Here is an 18,700-nt window from a genome sequence, read left to right on the forward strand (position 1 = left end):
ACCTTATGTCCGAGCGGACGATGTTATGAGCCGAAGGGCCAATCAAACAGCGCAAAAAGCGCACCGTCATGGCGTGCTCTCTGCGCTTGATAGGACTAGCCATTGGAGAAGCACGCACAGAGAGACGGCGAATACCGGCTAGTCCTTTCAACTGCACAGAGCACGCCATGACGTTTGCCTCTTTCGCTGTTTGATTGGCCCTTTGGTTCATAACATCGGCCGTGCTCGGACCTAAGCTGAAACGAAGTGTAGCGAATTGTCTGGCCTTGGCTCCGCGCTTCAGGCAGGACAGTTGCCGCCAAGATGCGTTTAGATAAGAATCCGAAACCAGAGTACGCGTCAGAATTGAAGGGTTTTTCAAAACACGGTAAAACGCTCTGCATGCTTTATAGTTGTCTTAGAGGGTTGATATAGGGGTTATTGATGATGCCCAGTAAGTTCCTAATTGAAACTATGGCCTTAAAATGAACAAATAAAAAGTTCCTTTCTAAAAAACAAAACAAAAACTACCGTATTTTTTTTCAAACATTATTATTTTCCCTAAATAGGCTCTTGGGCAGACACCAACACGGTATCAGCCTTTTTGCTGTGCGATGCTTAGTTTTCGTAGGAGCGATTTGGCCTGAGTTCTCTGAAACACCCTGTATAAAGAATATATAATTAGAACGGTACTGCTGTCAGGTCTTCACTTCCTTTTAACGTTTTATTCTATATCTGGTGTTCTTCGTTCCAAATAAACCTAAACTTCGCTCAATATGTCCTTTGTAGCCTTTGCGCCATTAAGGGCGGACACTACCTGGGAATGTAAGCTTTTTAGCCGCTCATTCAATTGGCGTAATATTTGCAGGTGGTGTTTGTAGCCATATAGAAGGCAGGCTACAAAGTTTCAGCCCTGTGAGCACCCCAGAACAAAGTAAAACGTAGCTTTGCAACGAATCTGTTCCATTAATCTATCACTGAGAAATTGTGTTGATAACCACATAATTTTCTGGTGGAATCATACTGATATACCTCTTGCCAATTGCTATAAAAAATTTGAAAAACGCACTTTTGAAAAAAAAATTGAAAAATGTTTTTTTTTACATTTATTAAGTTTTTAAGTTACAATTTTTCATAATAAAGGAACATGAAAATGCAAAATCTTAGTTCATAGTAACCGGCTCCATAAAAGTTGGGTATGGGACTTGAGATCGACCTAGTGGTGGCACTACTATTGCGCTATCATTATCATTAAAGCGGGGATCATGGCCGCCCCAAAGGTTCTCCATGTTCGCACGCGAGACGGTGTAGATTCTTGCGTTTATTTTGTTGCACAGTATTGGCGGGAAAACAATTTTAGGGGAAAATAGTGCGGTGCCGTTTGGTGCATCAGTGAAGATTGAATCGTGTTACCAGCATGCGGCCCAAATTTAAATAATGGCTTGTGTGGATGTGTTGTCTGCTCTAGGCAGATGTTGGGAAGCATGGACCACCACGACGGATGCCTGTCTCCGGTTGAACTGCACTATTTATGTTAAATATTTGCGTCTTTTAAAATAGATGGATTGATTCACCTGCGTGGCAATTCAATAAAACAATGAATTCCAACTCGGATAACATAACATGGGTACTCTGGGCTGTGAAATCTCAGGTTCTATGCAATTTTGTTTTTGCAGCTTTTAGGTTTTGGAGTAATATAAATATTTAGCAGGAAGAGAAGTTAATGCTCTATCGTAAATTACCGTACTATTGATTTCCGCTGCAGCCAACATTTCCCTTTAATGTGCCATGGTGTGGGTAAGTTTTTCGGAGTAGAAACAATTCTACTACGTTGCAATTGGGAGAGAGTGTCTCCTCTAGTTACGATCGTTGGCAGGACAACTGAAACAAGTGTAATAAACTATTCTAATATATTTCCCGCGAGTGGAATGAACGGATGTAACTGAGCAACGCAGTAGCGTGTTATTAGATGCTTTTCTCGGTAGTGTGGGTTCACCCGCTTCAATTTTCTATGTGAAGACCGCAGATGTCAAAAGGCTAATATTATAAATCTATGGCTAAATAATCTTCTATTCAAACATAATAGACTCTGCCGCAGACGGCATCGGCCGCAGCGACACTCGTTTACTGATGAGGGCTAGCGTCTCTCACCAGGCTTTCCGATCAACCTCCGCCCTCACCTAACGCATATTGGGACTGGGCAGTTCATCGATTAACCTTCAGATTATTCAAGTGATGCTCTAATTGTGATTTTTTTTTTTTTTGCCATTTAATTGGAATTTCGTGCTGCAGAAAGTCAAGAAAAAGTGAAAAAGAAAGCCTGTTTTAATATTTCTCACATCTTCATTTCTTTTAGGACACAAGCTTGGATGGTAAACCACTTGAGCATGTTTGTGATTGTCATCGAGGGTGATTATAGTGTTTAAATAATAACTTAAAAGTTTCTTCACTTTAAAAGGCTTCCTGTGTTTATATTTCTGTAGGCGCCGCAGCGTGAAGTTTAAATGGGAATGAAATATGCCATTTATGACATAGTAAAAATAGTTAAAAAAGTATTTTAACGTTTTTCATGCAATATGACCGGTGAAAAATCATTTAACAGATGTATCAATTGATTAGTCTATTAGAGGGTAGCGATCAGTCGGATTAATTTTTTAATCAAAACACAGTTCCAATCAACATTCAATGTTTTATTAAAGCTATGGGTTGTGCGAGATTACAAAAATATGTGGGACCAGCAGTTGTATACAAACCACAACACTAAAATTATGGAAGCATTCGACTTAATAATAATCGCTTTGCTGAATTTCCACGCATGTGTAACGATACAACACAACCTTTAGTAGGAAGAAACAACACCAAAAACAACAAGCGTTTAATGAGGAGGGCTTAGCTCTGCCAGAAACGGGCTTGCGTTCTCGAGATCCATGCTTCTGGGCGTGCGCTCGTAGGAGACGACGCACGGCGGTATCCCCGCTTTCGCATGTTTCCAATTTCGGCCGCACGGTGGCGACACACAAAAATTAAGTATCTCGATAGTTTCATACAAAAACGATAGATTTATTAAAGGAGCTGTGCAACAATTTCAGTGCTTTACTTATTTGGGAGTTTTTGTCTCGACCTTTCTGAAGTAAAGAACAAAAAAACGCTTTTGCCTGCAAGTCTTAGTTTTTATTTTAAAAATTGACAAAGATTGAGGTTTTCGGCGCCCTCTCAACTCCTTTACCATCTTCCGATTCACGTCCGCTGTGACGTCAAGGGGGGTCGCGTGGGGTTCCCGTGAAGCTCTCTCTTTCTAGAGCCATAAGTGAGCAGCGAGAAGTCATCCGTTTGCAACCGCGTGACCACACGCTAGCAAGTCTCATCCGGGTCCGGCCATCCCCGTCCAGCTCCGCCCCCGTCCCCCTCCGGCTTCTGGCGGCTGTTCGCGGTAGCAGATAGATCTGACGGTTTTGTGGACGTGGGATAGATAACGCCACTAGAACTCCGTATAATAAAAATTTTGTTAATGATACCAGGTTTTTGACGCATTTATATTTATGTTGGAACGACAAGATTTATAGAAAAGTTACCTTTTATCAAGCAGGTTTCTCATGGCCGCCGCTCGCGGCTGCAGGTCGGGGAATATTCTAATTTTTGTCTTGCGATTACGCAGCGGTATCGCAACTTTTCGAAGCGAGGAGATGTGTTCTCTGCCCTCTGTGACAAGATAAGCAATGTCAAAATTAGAAGATGCCAATTCTTTCAACGTTAAAATCGTTGCACAGCTCCTTTAAAAAGAGGAGTAGAGAAAAACGCGTTCAAAGTGCTCGAACCTCTCTACCTTTACTTTAACATCGATGGACCGAAAATGATAATTTAAAAAAAAAAAGAATAACTATGCAGCGTAAACTATTGAAACGTTCTGAGGGTATTCTCTAGATGTTGTCAAATGTAAATATGGCATTTTTAAAAATAAAATTTCTTTGCAGAATTTTTTTTTCTTGGTAGCATTCCCCCTTAAACATCTAATAATCATTGTTTCCGCCCTTAGGCTCCATGCTAGCAGTTAGAAACTAAACCTCTTTCATTGTCTGGTCAATTCTCTTTCACCGATTGCAGGTTGCATCCAGCAGCTACCTGGAAAAACTGCGTCGTGTAGATTTCAATGTGTTTGATTCCCAGCTCCAAAAGCGGAACGGTCTACTTCCCTTGTCGTTATGGTGGCACAAATTAAAGCACTCGTTCTAGACTTTCTCTGTTTCTGCCGTTTGTTGCATTGTTTGTGCAGTTTCTTGCATTGCGCCTACGAGTCCAGGGATTCCCTGCTGTGTCTTCTTCAACAACCTGATGTTTGCACTGCACTCTTTACGCTTTTGCAACCGACTACGACCGACTCTGACACAACCAGTTTTTCAGCTGCTTACGACCTTCATCTCTGCTTTGCGGATCGTCGTAACCAGTCAAGTGGCTAAAAAGCTGGCTGTGTCAGGGCCGGTCACAAAAGTGTAAGCCAGCCCTTAGGTGCTTTTTCATTTCCCCAGTTTCACCTTGCTAGATGAACAGTGCACTGCTTGGGATTTGCAGATGTTGTGGCACATTGCGTCGGCGCATACATGGGAGGATTGGCGCATTAAAGAAACTCTGAAGCTAGGGAAAAAAGAAGCTCTTTTTTTTCCACCAGGCATGTCTTAAAATAAATGTTTGTCGAAAGGAAAAACATTTTGCCCAATATTTATGCTACAATACAAATGTTTTGATTTGCGGGCGAAATAGTATTTGTACGCCTGTAAGGTGGTGATAATATTGTTTGCTCCCAACTAGGACAGTGTTCTAGAAGGTGAGTAGCAGCAAAAGGGAGGCAAGCGCCAATGGGATGCCCTGTGCCGAAAAAAGCGGACGGCCGCATGTGGTGCTGCGGTCAACAACTGGAGTAGAAGACGGCTGGATCGGTTGCTTCCTCCCGCATTAGCGGCCATCGGGTGCCCTTGGCAGGCGCCCTTGCCCAAAAGATTGGATATGTGCTGATCACTCCAAAGCACTAACTGCTGAAGTGGTGGGATTTTATGTTACCACTAGACTACATTTCTTTCTTAAGTCACGCAATCGTGTCAGAGTATGGAAGCGTAAAGCGGCCAACTATCTGAAGCTTAGTCGATCCACAAAGCTTTTTCCCCCAGTTTTGTCATCAGAAGGAAAAAAATTGGGTTGTCTTTCTTTCACTTTGACTACTGTCAGCGATTTCTACTTGTAATTGCGCTATCCCCTTCTGCGCTGTGTAACTAATTGTATAATTTCCCTAAATGCTTTCATGTGATTTTCTTTATTGTGTTTATTTTTTTTAATTATCATTGTGGTCGCCCGACAATGTTCTTTTTTTTTCTTTTTCTCGCTCCAGTTTTAGGGTTTATAAAGTCGGATCCAGCTCCGAATCTGTGTTTTCAGCCTATTTCTTTCTTTTTCTTTGTCATGGTGCATGCGAGGTAGAGCTCCCTAGCTCAATATCATCTTCCTGTACAATTGAGCCCTTTTCTTGAGCCGTTGGAAAGGGAAATTCGGGGAACCTTTCCCCTCCTTTATCTGGCCATGTTCTTAGTAGCATTCATTTCTAAGTTTAAATAAGTGTTACTTGTAGTCAAAGTGGCAAAAATAAGTATTTAGAAAAATGTAATAAATCAGATTGGTTTAAAACTTATTTATTTAATTCTAACATGCTCTAAATTACTTAAGCTAGAAATGAGTGTCTCTTTTTATCACTAGATGTCTGTGTGTTTTAATGACTGATGTAAATCCTTCCTGCTTGATCATTATCTTCAAATACAAAATAAATGTCCATGGGCAGCAAACACTTATAGACAAGTGATAAATAGAAAAGGTTTTCACTAATATGTTCGGGTAAAAGTGTTTGATTTAAATTATTAGAGCCAAATTGATGCGACTTATATCATAGCCACATCGCTGCTATTTAAATAAATTTAAATTATGATTTAAATCATAGCAAAATCGGTGCTATTTAGATGATATAAATCACGATTTAAATTTTCATTTTTATTCTCCAGCTTGTCGTACAATTATGTCATAGCATGTACTGGAATTCGTTGTTGCTTTTCTCTCTGTGGCAAAACAAGGAAGTATTTGGATGGGGAGTTACGACTACAGATCTGTAGAATACCAAGAATTTATAAACAGGCGTTCAGCAACTTCCCCATAGTATATGAACAGTATAAGCAGCTAAGGAAACCAGGCATAGCTTGAATTCCCGTCTCCAGCTTGCAAGCCAGTCCGCCAGTAAAGAATATAACACCAAAATAATTTGGTGGATCAGTAGGTTTTATTTATCGGGCAGAAGTAAACTGAGGAGAAATAGCATCCGTGTCTTTGTCGCCTCAATAATTACTACACATCGCCGAACCCTCAAGCTACGTCGGAATGCATCGGAACGTAAAGCTAGTCGTTGGGATCCCATTAGGATTGCAGCCAACAGCGTTTGAATGCATGGGCGTGAATAGCGTTTGCTGCTAGGAATTGACCATTTTTCCATTGAAACTTTCCGGACATTATTTGTAGCTCACATAACGCTTAGTTCTGAAACTTGGCTTCTGATCCGAACCGCTAGACGTATACATTCGACATGTAGTGTTTCAAGCCTGCCATCCATGTCGTGTTGAGCACCAAGAAACATTACGTCGCCACCGCATGACATCTTCCAAAAATCTGAAACACTCGCTCAGTGTGACGAACGTAGAATTAATCAAGGTGTGCTCTCATAAATACATCAAGACATAGGACCGCGAGCAAGTAGCCGGCCGACGCCCCATCTTGCTAGCGCTACTGCTCGGCGAAGCTATGCCAGTGCCACACAGCGGCATCCGCTTCGAAGGCCTCACGGAGTGCGCGCCGCATTTGCCACTGCACCCCTTCTAGAACACTAAAACCAGTGCGCACTCCGAGTTGGCTGGACCCCAGAGCGCACTCTGCAGGGTGTCTCAAACAGCGGTCAGGCTCTTTAAATCGAACGCAAAAATCTGTTTCTTAACCTACCGCACTGTGATTTTGTGCAGCGTTGCCCACAGGTGGTGCATTTTTTTGGTAAAATTTGCAAAGAGGCAACTTACATGAGGAAAAAGGAAAAAAAAAATGCTTAACTCCTATGGAAACTCAGTGAAGCCACCGATCTTCAAACAATAGGGCGCCGTTAGGCACGGGGAAGAGATTGCGCAAGCGCTTGCGACGCCAGCTGCTGTCAACGAACAAGCATACGCCGCCGAGAGCCGGCATCATTAGGAGACAATCTTTTCGACTCAAAAGTGGCGCGCGTTCCGCAGGTGACGAGACTCGGGAAGAACAAAAAACAGGCGCGATAACGACAAGGGACTGCAAAGCAGACGACATAAGTAGCCCGAAAAAAACAATCAAAATAACCCTGCAAAACATTTTTTTATCGATTATGTGTCCATTCAATGTGCTTTATTAGTAAAGATGGTAAAATCATGCATTGGCAACTGACATCGAAAAAGCTCGTGCCGCTTTTGAGTAGAAAAGATTGTCTGCTATTTGACGCCGACTCGGCGTGTGGCGGCAGTTGGCGACGCGGCCCCTGGCGCCATCTCTTGTCTCCCGTACCAAACGGCACCCTATTGTTTGAGGACCGGTGGCTTCGCTGCGTTTTCATAGGTGTTAAGCCATTTTCTTTGTTTACTTTTTCTCCAGGTAAGTTTGCACTTTGTGAATTTTATATAAAAAATGCACCACTGTGGACAACCCTGCAGAAAATCGTTGCGCGATAGGTTAAGGCCACGGTCCCACTGAATGTGGCATTTTAGGTACTTTTTGGCAGGTCATAACTCATCTCCTCTTAAATACTGTTTTGTGGGATTGATATATTTCGAAAGGCAATGCAATCCTCTTTCATTTGATATTATGTATGCGTTGGTTTTTACTGTTCATGCGCATTTGTAGTGTTGCGAATATGATGGCGCGGACCCTCACTTGCTCCGCTAGTTCATGTTTTATGAACGATCCATTAAAGATAGCACGGTTCCAATATAGCAGTTTTGTTAAGATGATGTCGGAGCGGAATGTAACGATACACTTTTTTGGTATTTGCACTACTTTGTTTTTTTCATCCCTCCAAATATTGCCCTAAAATTGACATTTTTCAGCACAAATGTTTTTAATGACAAGCGCTAGGGCAATGAAATTTGCCACAGATGTAGTGCTTATAATTGGTAATATGCAGAAAAAAAATTTAATGTTGTGTAAAATTTCTTGTTTAGATATTTTATATCAAACGTAGCACTTTTTTATGCTTCGAGTCATGTTACTTCAAATGCCGCTGAGGAAATAATTAAACTATGCTAAAATCTTTTATAACATTTATAGCTACAATGGTTGCCCAAGAAGTGGACGATGGCTTTTTTTCATTTTCAAAGTCGTAATGCTCCAGGAGCCCTTCAAGCTTACCTGTTTTTGACGCATACCTTTTTTGGACATCAAACAGATTTATTGGCATCTAATAACATTTATTGTTTGGAATAGATATACATTGCGATGTATTAAATTTTCACAATGATCTGGCTGTGGTTTCTTAATAGGTGTAGAGCTTAGCTAATTATAAAAACAATTAAAAACTGTTTGGGTGTTTTGTTGCGCTACCTGGCGGATGGCAGACAAACTGCTGATTTCTAGTGTTCAACAAATTTGCGACGGCGGCGGACGACGAAGTGCTTTGAGCAACGAACACAAAATTTTGCTCTCTCGGTATCTTTTACGTTTGAAACCTATGCACTCGCATCCTGACCTGGCAGTTTTGTCTCGGCAAGTGGAAGTGGGCTTGTCTCTTACTACCAAACGCCTCTGCATGTAAGGAACCATGTCTTCATCTGAGAAAGTAGCAAACATCGGTGACCATTCATCTTCTGATATCACTCCTGGGCAACGCCCAACGGTAAACTCTATAGAAGACAGCCCTGCTGCCGCTCCAAACGCCTCACCCGAATTTTCTAACTTAGAGCATTCCTGCATGGAGCAGGACAACGACTCTGGAGGACAATGGTACATCTCTGGAAATCGGAAACGTGTTCGAAGTGATGACTCACTCTCCGATTCTGGCACAACACGTGTGCCAAACAACGCCTCCAACAGTCTCACCGTCGTATATGCCCCGACTGACTCAGAGAAGAAATTTACTTCCCTTAGCAGTCTCAAGGTCACACAGGCTCTCGAGAAGATAAGTCCAGAATGCATTCTTCAAGTGCGCTACAATCAACGCCTCAACCTTATTGCAGTTGACGTCCGAAACGGACATGCAGCACAAGTGCTGATGAGCAATACACTACTATGCGGTATCCAAGTTCGACCATACTCTCCGTTGTCAGGCAAAACAAACGTCGGAGTAATTCACGACGTTGATGCGGATGCCACCGATGAAGAACTGGCTCAACACCTACGATCAGAAGCCAAAATTGCCAATGTGCGACGACTTGGAAAATCTAGAGTCAAAGTCGTCTTCAGCGGCAGCCACCTTCCGAGCCATGTCTTACCAGGATATGTGCGACACTGTTGTCCCATTCAAAGAGAAGCCCATACAATGCCACAACTGCGGCGGTTTTCGGACACAAAAAAATCGCCTGCAAACGCGCCCAAGCTTGCAATCGATGTGCCGAGAACCGCGTTCCGACAGCTGAGGGATGCACGTCAAGTTCAGTGAAATGCATTAATTGCAGCGGCAATCATGAGGCTACATCGCACATATGCCCGAAGTGGAAGGAAGCACAGTCTTTAGCTACATATTCAAAAATGAATACCGTAGGGTTTCGTGAAGAAGATACGCCATCTTCCGTCAAAAAACGACCAGGGACACCACCGAGGGCACCAGAAGACCAGAGTCAAAGTCAGAAGAAACTGATAAGGACACTTATGCTTCAGTGCTCAAAAAAACTGGCCAAAATGTTAAAGAAAAGATGAACACCAATTCCGCAGTCAGTCAGATCTTGATGCAAGGTTCGTCAGAAAAATCTATACATCAGCCATCACCCAACGCGGGACCTTTGAAACGCCCCTGCGCCAAGAAAGACCAAGTTGAAAAAGAAGATAAAGCTAGCAACCAAGGAATACAGGAAAGTGAAGCTCCTGGATGGATATCAATCATAAAGGCAGGTGCTCGCATAGCACTTGCAGTTTTGGCGAAAATTGAAGCCTCCTGGGCGGGTACCCTTGCATCCATTATCCAGACAATGCTTCACCTTCTAGCAGGCTGTCAGTAGGATCACTCAACACAAGTGCGCATCGTTACCAACGAAGAGAAGCCTCTAAGTGTGGAACTTCAAGCGAATTCCAACACTGCGGCACAGCACGGCACAGGCGTAGTTCATTGTTTCCTTCGCTGCTTCAATGGAATGTAAACGGGCTGCGCAGTCAACTTTTTGAACTGCGGCGATTCGTCACAGATAAGAAAATTGATGTCCTGGCCCTTCAGGAAACTAGTGTCTTGCCCGGAGAGATACGCTTATTACCTTACGTGTTATATCATAGCGCGGCTATAAACCCAAATGGAAGATCAAGAGTCTCCATACTTGTGCGAGATGAAGTACATCACTCAGAGCTTGACCTTTCGGACTTCTGTTCACCATCTGAAGAGTATGTTGGAGTGACGATCGGAATGGGAAAGAATAAAACGACAATTGTGTCAGCGTACGTCACGCCACAAGGCCTCTGGGACACAAAGCCACTTGAAAAAATAAGTAACAGAAGCCGAGGAAACTTAATTATTTGTGGAGACTTCAATGCTCACAATGAAATATGGGGTGGCACTCGCACGGATACGCGAGGACGTCAGATAGAGACAACGGCAGCAGCGTTCATTCTCCGAGCTCTCAACGACGGATCGGCTACATTCTGCCGACGGCACACAAAGGCGAGCACCCTGGACATAACGCTGGTCTCGGCAGAAATCGACGCTCTCTGGACTGTGGAGCCGGACACGGGCGGAAGTGACCATTTTCCAATCAACGTGATACACCCCAGAGCGACTCCGAAGACCATCAAGGAGTGCAAGGTGGTTAACTGGGACCTTTTTCGTCAATACTTCACTTCCGCCGCAGATAGTAAAAGCTATACAGACATCACTACTTGCATTGCGGAGTGTTTGCAACGCGCAACCCGCATTGTTAAGATTCCAGCGACACGTCCTACACCTGACCTTGAGTGGCTTAATCTCCGAGCCGCTCGACGACAAGCCCAACGAAGGGCACTGCATACGGACGCCTTATGGGATTGGGCACGATACAACCGCATAGATGCTTGCTTCCGTCGCCACACAAAAAAGCTGCAAAAGTGGCAGTGGAGTAGTGACTGTGCATCGCTGAGTGGCCCTTGGGGAGGAAGACGGGCGTGGGAGCTCGTTCGAGCTCTTAAAGGGACCAAAATTCCGCGACATCCCATTACAACACTTGCAATCAAGACAGGTCAAACCATGATTGAAGTGGCGGAGCATCTGGCGGACGAGTTTGCTCGGTCCTCTACTACACAGCCTGTACACCAGCAAACATTGAATGCCCCGCAGTTCACCAGTGTCCCTCTAGACAGCGAGAGCACATTGGCCAGCTACACCGACTTCACTTTGGCAGAGCTTACGCACGCACTTAATTACACTAGAAGGAAGAGCGCTCCAGGTCCTGACGGTATAACGTATCAGTCTCTCCGAAATATAGACCCAGATTATCACCCCGACATTCTTGAGAAACTGAACGCCATCTGGAAAGATGGGACACTCTCAAATACATGGAAAGAGTTAATAATCATCCCAATACCTAAACAAGGAAAACCATTGGACGAAATCTCATCCAACAGGCCTGTCTCGTTAACAAGCTGCTTTGGAAAACTCCTAGAACGCATGGTTCTCCGGCGCCTCGTGTGGCTTCTAGATCGAGCGAATGCTTTCCCACCTTCGTTGGCGGGCTTTCGAGCAAGAAGGTGCACTGCCGATGCGATAGGAGACCTCGTGTCGACCCTAGAGGAAGCCAAATCTAGTGGCCGAATGCTGCACTGTGTCTTTCTAGACATCAGTCGTGCGTTCGACACACTGTCTCATCCTATCATCATCCAGCAACTCAAGTACTTTGGTATCTGTGGCCGAATCCTCACATTCATTGAGTCGTTCCTCACTGGACGGAGCTTCACTGTCAAGATCCCTGGTGCAACTAGCACTTCACGTCCAATCACCAAAGGTGTTCCCCAAGGCAGCGTACTCAGCCCCTTACTCTTCAACGTGGTGATGGCATCGCTTCCTCAATGCCTTCCGACCAACAGCGAGACCCTCCATGTCGGCATGGCAATATACGCCGACGACGTTGCCATGTGGTGCGAGGGTCCCTCCGAAAGTGCCGTAGCTATCCGAAATCGACTTCAAGTAGCCCTAGACGCTACGGCTCTGATGATTTCAAAACTCGGCCTCTCACTATCAGTGGAAAAAACCGCGTCGCTCCTTTACCGACCAGTAGGACGAGCACCCGAGCACGCACTGCGGCTAATGATTGCTGGAACTCCTGTTAAGAGAGTTGGTAGCCATCTCTATCTTGGGGTGGAAGTGGATGACCGCGTGACCTGGAGACCTGAGGTTCGGAGGACTTTGGAGCGATGTCGTGAGCTACTACGAGTAATACGACATCTCGGAGGCCCTTCGTGGGGAGCGCCACAACGTGCTCTCCTACAACTCTACAAAGGTCTTATAATGTCGAGGCTCCTCTACTCCCTGCCACTCCTAAACGTAGGAAGGGCCCAGATTCTGGACATTGACACATTTCACAGGAAGGCGCTGCGTTGCTGCCTCGGACTTCCACCATCTTCAGCAAACACCCCGACCCTTGTTGCGGCAGAAGAATGGCCTCTGTCGTTAAGACTTGAGGAGAGAGCTATGCGTCACATTGCTCGCATTAACAGTGTTCCTGCGGTGGACAATATTAACTCCCACCTGTGTGCCCGTACAAATTCTCACCTCGGACAGCTGGCATCCAATTTTCAGCACGAGATTGGAGCACCAGGGGAATATTTATATCCACCTCCCCCACATTCAAAGAGAGCGCCCCTGTTGATACAGGAAACACTACCAATTTTCCAACGTAAGGCGAATGTCCCCACGTTAGTCGCCCGATCGATCACGTTCGAACGCTTGGAGGAAGCTTACGGTGATTGGATCCACGTATACACGGACGCCTCAGTCAACGCGGTCAAGGAAACAGCAACTGTTGCTATTACTATTCCCGAAATAGACTTCGAAGTGTCTGGCCGGCTTAACTTCGAGGCATCATCAACTACTGCAGAACTTGTTGCTATCTGGGCAGCGCTTGAGTCCATTAAAAACATCACCCCGCCAATCAAAGCTGTGGTGCTCACAGACTCTAGAGGCGCACTTCAACAACTTCAAAGCCTCGAGAGGGCCACCCCTCTTTTAAATAGAGTAGCATTAACAGTTGCAACGGTGGAAGACATTGGCTGGAGTTTGGCTCTGCAGTGGATTCCCTCCCATGTTGGAATTCCCGGCAACGAGAGAGCAGACGAGCTAGCTGCGCGGGCTCACAATGACGGTGACCCTACATTCATTTTAGATCGCTTTAATGAGGCACACTGACTTATACGGGATACCATCCGCAAAAAACACCCCACACGGGGGTGGCGACAGGAAAACCACCTCCAAGCATCCCACGCAAACTCACACGTTCAGAGGCATCACTCCTTCACAGACTTCGAACTGGCTGCCCGCATACCGCAAAGCGTCTCCATGTGTACCGCCGCAAGACAGATCCCGGATGCCCAACTTGTGGTGATCCTGAAGACACAACCCATGCACTACTTTTGTGTCCAACCCATGAGGATCTCCGAAAAGTGCTATTGCGATCCTACGCTGCAGTTGGACTTCCCCACTCCACTGCCCAAGGGCTTTTGAACCCCAGTGAAACGCGGGGAATAGTTGAAAAGGCCTTTCGTGCTCTCCTCCAATATCTCCGGGACAGTGAGCTCTCGGATCGATTCTGACGTTCGCAGACACAAAACAAAAATTTACACGACGGATCTACACTTTTATAAAAAAGGGTATGGATAGTCCTCCCTTAGGGGAGGAACGGTCTTGTAACCTATATTCCTTTAGAAAGAGAGAAACTTTCGTCCCTGAAGCAGGGGAGCAAAGTTCCTCCGTCGCCTGCATCTCATTATGGCGGCCCTGAATCGAGCAAATCGAGCTCAATAAGGCTTAAAGGAGTCATGAAACGCTTTTTCAACTTTTTTTCTGTTTAGCTTTCCTCCTCAACTCATAAATATCGCGCATTGTACCAAACAGTTCAAGAAGTCGGAAAGGGGGAGTCCCCTCTTGCTCGGAATCTCGCTTGTATAGCCCGGAGACAGCCATTGTCCCCCTAGAAGATTAGCCCGTCGCTCAAAATTCCGACTAGTTGCTTTCCCCATTCCGTTCACCCCGAAGCTGACAGTGCTGTGGAAACTACGTGCTCGTTGGGCCAGTCACACATTTTCCACGTGATCACGCTCTCTCGCGCATACCGACCCGCAGAGAATAAGGTCAGGTGATGAAAGGGAGGCGGCTGATTGGTCCGGCAAGCGCGTAGCTTCCACCGCAGTGTCAGCTTAGGGGTAAAGGGATTAAGTGAGGTCCGGTGTCGTGTGACGTGCGCTTGGGCCCTGGTGACGCGCTGCGGGGGCCCGGTTATGGTGGCTAGTAGCCCGGTGACGCGCTGCGGGGTCCGCGGATGTATCACAGTGAAAAGGCGGAGAGTTTACGAAGGGAAGGAGGTACGAAATAGTCCGCTATATTTTGCAAATTTTTGTAGCGAAAGTCAGGCGTCTGACTTTCTACCTTTGTTCTTTTGGCCCACTGAACGATGTGCTATTAGTAAAATCCAAATATAAATTGATTTACTCCAGCCCAAAATTCGTTTCATGGGTCCTTTAACGAGGACGCTACGTCTCGTATGCGGGTCGAGAGCAGCAGCAAATAAAAGCGTAACACGAGCTTTCCGCGAACTGTGTTTATTTCCGAAGCCAGATTCCCCCCACAGGTACAATTTCGAAAGCAGCTACTCGCTATTCTCGTCGACAGCACTGCGATATTAAACGGAGACAACCGATACACGGTTACTTCGCGCACTTTGCGTCTTACCTTTGGTGTTCCTCGAGTCACAATTCCTTCCTTAACCGCACATCACGGAGAAGGGCAAACTCAATCCGCGGAACCAAAAACCGCTCTCGAAAGAACAAATTCGAAGCCGCTGTTTATCGCGTAGCGGGAAAGAAGGTTAAATCGCTATGTACAACACTGGGAAAGGTACTGAAGTAGTGCGCATGAAAAAAAAAAAAAGTTTTCCTCCGCGCGTTTCGTGAACGAGCGGTACAAGGCGCTGCTCTGGCGATACCGACATCTCGGTGGCGGTGGTTCGAATCCACTTCGGGCGCAAAGTTTTTTTGTTTTTTTTTTCCCCGACGTATTTTTTGTGCAAACATTGTGCGCATTGCGGAAGTGCATATTTCAAATCCTATTTTCTTGTTGCTTTTTATTTATAAGGGGGTAGACTAGGGGCTGGTGTTCCGTTTGAACCCCGCGCCGGCCTCATCAAAACGGAAGTACGGTCGAGATCCAGGGCGTCTCTATTTAAAGCCGTTTATTTACATGGTAGCGTGAAGATTAGAAAGTACCCTGAGAGTGCGGTGGACGGTCCTTTATACAACGAATACTGGGATGAGGGGACCAGGAAGGGGGAAGGTGCCGCCGCTTCCAATGCACCTTCCTCAGAATTTACGGCGCTCCGTGGGAGCCGCCATGTTAAAACTTGATACCAGTGTTGCTGCATCTGTAGGTCATCTTTAAGTTAGAGCTGACGGAAAGAATCTGGCCACGGCGCAATGCCGATGTACGCTGGAAGCTAGAGCCGGTTTGCTTTCGTTGTTTTTGTTTGGTGGGAAAAAATCTGGCAACAACGCACGTTCAACATGGCGCCGGGATTGCTTCGGCGGCTTGGGCAGCTTCGGTTTGACCCCGTTTGACGTGGTTTACGAGCACATGTAGCGAAGACGTGACCGGAGAAGTGCTCCTGTGATGGTCCCGGAAGACGGAAAGTATCATTCGTAATCGTCGGGTGAGCTTTGAAAGTGAAGGGAGTCACAGGGTCCACGAGTGCGCAACCACAAGCAAGGTTCACGACAGCGCTCCGTTGACTTCGGCGATCTCGTTCTGTTTGGTGCATAGAGATAGGTTTGGTGCAACACGGCGATGCGACAAAGCGTTGAAACGTTCGTGGTGTGTGGTGCGGTGCTTGGAGGTAGAAGCCCATACTTAAACGAAGCGCAAATTGGTTATTGTGCGGTTGAAATTCAACGGGTTCAGTCTCGTGGTCGTCAGCTGACCCGGTCCAGCTGGTCCGGGAGGACACAGCGAGCGCTTTTAAAAGTAAATCTTCCTTCGTTCCGTTTCAAAATGTGGGAGATTCTCGACGCATACCGTGAGTAAAAAGCTGCGGGCGTTTTCAACAAAGTTACGTCGTTTTAATTGAACAATGGACTCCGGATTGTTGTTTTAGACCTGCCGTTTTTATGCTTCGTGTTGCTGGCGTTTGCACAGCGACGCACACCGCCCGAGTAGATGATTCGGTCCTGCAAACGACCGGTCATACAGAATTTCAGGGAAACTTAAGTCACCACCGATATTTTCTTGTGAATCTCGTGTGAGTTTGTTGCGCTCGTCATGCGATGTGAATAAATTACGGCAACGTTTCCTGCGGATGCATGAACTGAGACCACTTTTTACGTAGTGAACATAGCGTTTTTTCTTTATTTTGGAGAGAGGTGTTGGGGAATTTATCATGGTACAATCACTTGAGAGTTCAGAAATTGGAGAGAGCGAGCATGTTTTCCCAACTTTGTCTCTTTTCTCTCTGGCATTGCCCCTAGTTTCAAGTTGCAGTTTCAGACTAGTAGACATACCTGCTAGCAGGTACAAACTGCTCTAAAGCAGGTAAAAGACTGTCAAGTCAGGGCGGTGCGGTCTCCGTGTTTCGCGCTTTTCGCAAGGTGACTGGGTAAGTGCTTTTGCGAGGTACGCAGAATACGCGAACGATTTCGTTATGCCCGTCGGTTGCGTCTCTCCAGCAAAACGAATAAGATGATCTACAAAGGCGCAATCACAGGCCAATATTTACGATAACAGTGCATTTGATTCGGTGGTCCGTGTAGTTGAATTTTACCCTACTTTCTGCAACGCCGTGTCATGGCGAAGAGCTGGAGCATTCACGGATTGTGCTGGGCTACCGGTTGACCCAGGGGCGGATCCAAAACTCCGTTTTTTTTTGTTTTTTTTTTTGTTTTTTTTTGGGGGGGGGGGGGGGGAGGGAAAATCTAAAGTAAGATAAACAGGACTCGGGTTGCGCCTTTTGTTTTAACCGCCGCAGAACCACACTGCGCCGACGGCCCCTAGATGTGCGCCGCTGCGCCGACTTTTGGTTCTAAGCCGTGCTTTGAAACCGCCGCCGCGGACTTCAGTCTCGGTTGAAGCGACGGAGTGGTTCTCCAAGTTCAGAGTACAAGTGTGCCTGCTAGGGTGCGACCTACCCTATTTCGAACCCTCGTCCTTGAGTACCGAGCCTCCTGGCAGGCCGGTAGTTGGCTTTATTTCGGGGGATCCACCCATGTCAAATCGGCCTTCAAAAAGGGGGCAGGGGGGGGGGGGGGGGGTGTCGACTGTTCGGAGGGGGGCAGCCGTCCCCCCTCCTATTGTTTTTTAATGCTAAAATTAAACACAGTAAATATACGTACTTTCCGTCACGATTTCGTACTGTTGTCCTTTCTCCAGAGCGCAATCGCTCTCGGGGACGAGACAATTCCAACAGTCACATTGGCCACTGTACGATAGGAGCTTACTGTTCAGACCAGCGTTCCAACATGACAATCCGCACGTCGATCGATGGCACGTAATCCCTCAAGTGGTATTAAACTTTTTTAATGCAAAGCGGAATGTCAACCTGCGACACCCCGCCCCCTCCGATGACGGCCCGACCAGCGGCATCAATGCCCGACGGTTTACGATCTCATCTTGTTGTTACACCACTGACACGCGAACACACGGTCACATCGGCGATAATTCCAGTCTTCTGTTCACAACCCACAACACTGCCATCACGATGTTGCTGCTATGTTGCTGACACGCACAAATACAGAACCACGTTGAACGCCGGTTGCACTCGGCATCGGAAAACAGAACCGAACTCAGCACGGAAGGCACCCAGGCAGTCGGCAGCAAAACCTGGCTGTCTTGGACGCAGTTCCTGCGATTTCCATAACGTCGAAAACGTCGACACAGTTCCGCGTGGTTTTGCTATTGTAGTTCCGTGCCGCGTGAGTCCCGCAATCCGGAGACGGCCACCTTACCCAGTGTACGTGGTTCTGCTGGCACTGCTCCGGAACTTCGCTGAACATTTCTAGCGGCTTCATTCGCTCATTCGGTAAAATTAGTGATAAAAACGTCAATGCAACCGAAATGTTTTGCACGTTTAGACAGACAGAATTACAGGCGGCCTTCGCTGCCGCTGAAGCTCGATCAACTCAACAGCTATTTATTAGACAACTTGCGCGACCTGCTCGAAAAACGAAACCGAAAGAAGATGAGTCGGGGGCGGGGCGGACAAGGGGGGGGGGGGGGGGGGGGGGGGGCGAAAGCTTGCTCCCGTCTGCCTGGAGAAGGAGAAAA

General features: G+C 46.3%; 2 protein-coding genes across 2 annotated transcripts in view; both read left to right on the top strand.

The window, feature by feature from the left end:
• LOC120840733 (NADH dehydrogenase (ubiquinone) complex I, assembly factor 6) overlaps positions 1-4,213 on the top strand; it is a 60,980-nt gene extending 56,767 nt beyond the window's left edge. Inside the window, exon 9 of the mRNA XM_040211383.3 lies at positions 4,081-4,213. Coding sequence (XP_040067317.2) covers positions 4,081-4,209 — 129 coding nt within the window. The 3' untranslated portion in view covers positions 4,210-4,213. The remainder of the gene's footprint in view (positions 1-4,080) is intronic.
• The window catches only part of LOC8036026, a 566,786-nt gene that overhangs the window by 348,399 nt on the left and 199,687 nt on the right, over positions 1-18,700 (top strand). The gene's annotated exons all lie outside the window — the stretch shown is intronic.

This window comes from Ixodes scapularis, unplaced genomic scaffold (genome assembly GCF_016920785.2).
Source record: "Ixodes scapularis isolate PalLabHiFi unplaced genomic scaffold, ASM1692078v2 PGA_scaffold2__306_contigs__length_199485367, whole genome shotgun sequence".
Taxonomy (NCBI): Eukaryota; Metazoa; Arthropoda; class Arachnida; order Ixodida; family Ixodidae; genus Ixodes; species Ixodes scapularis.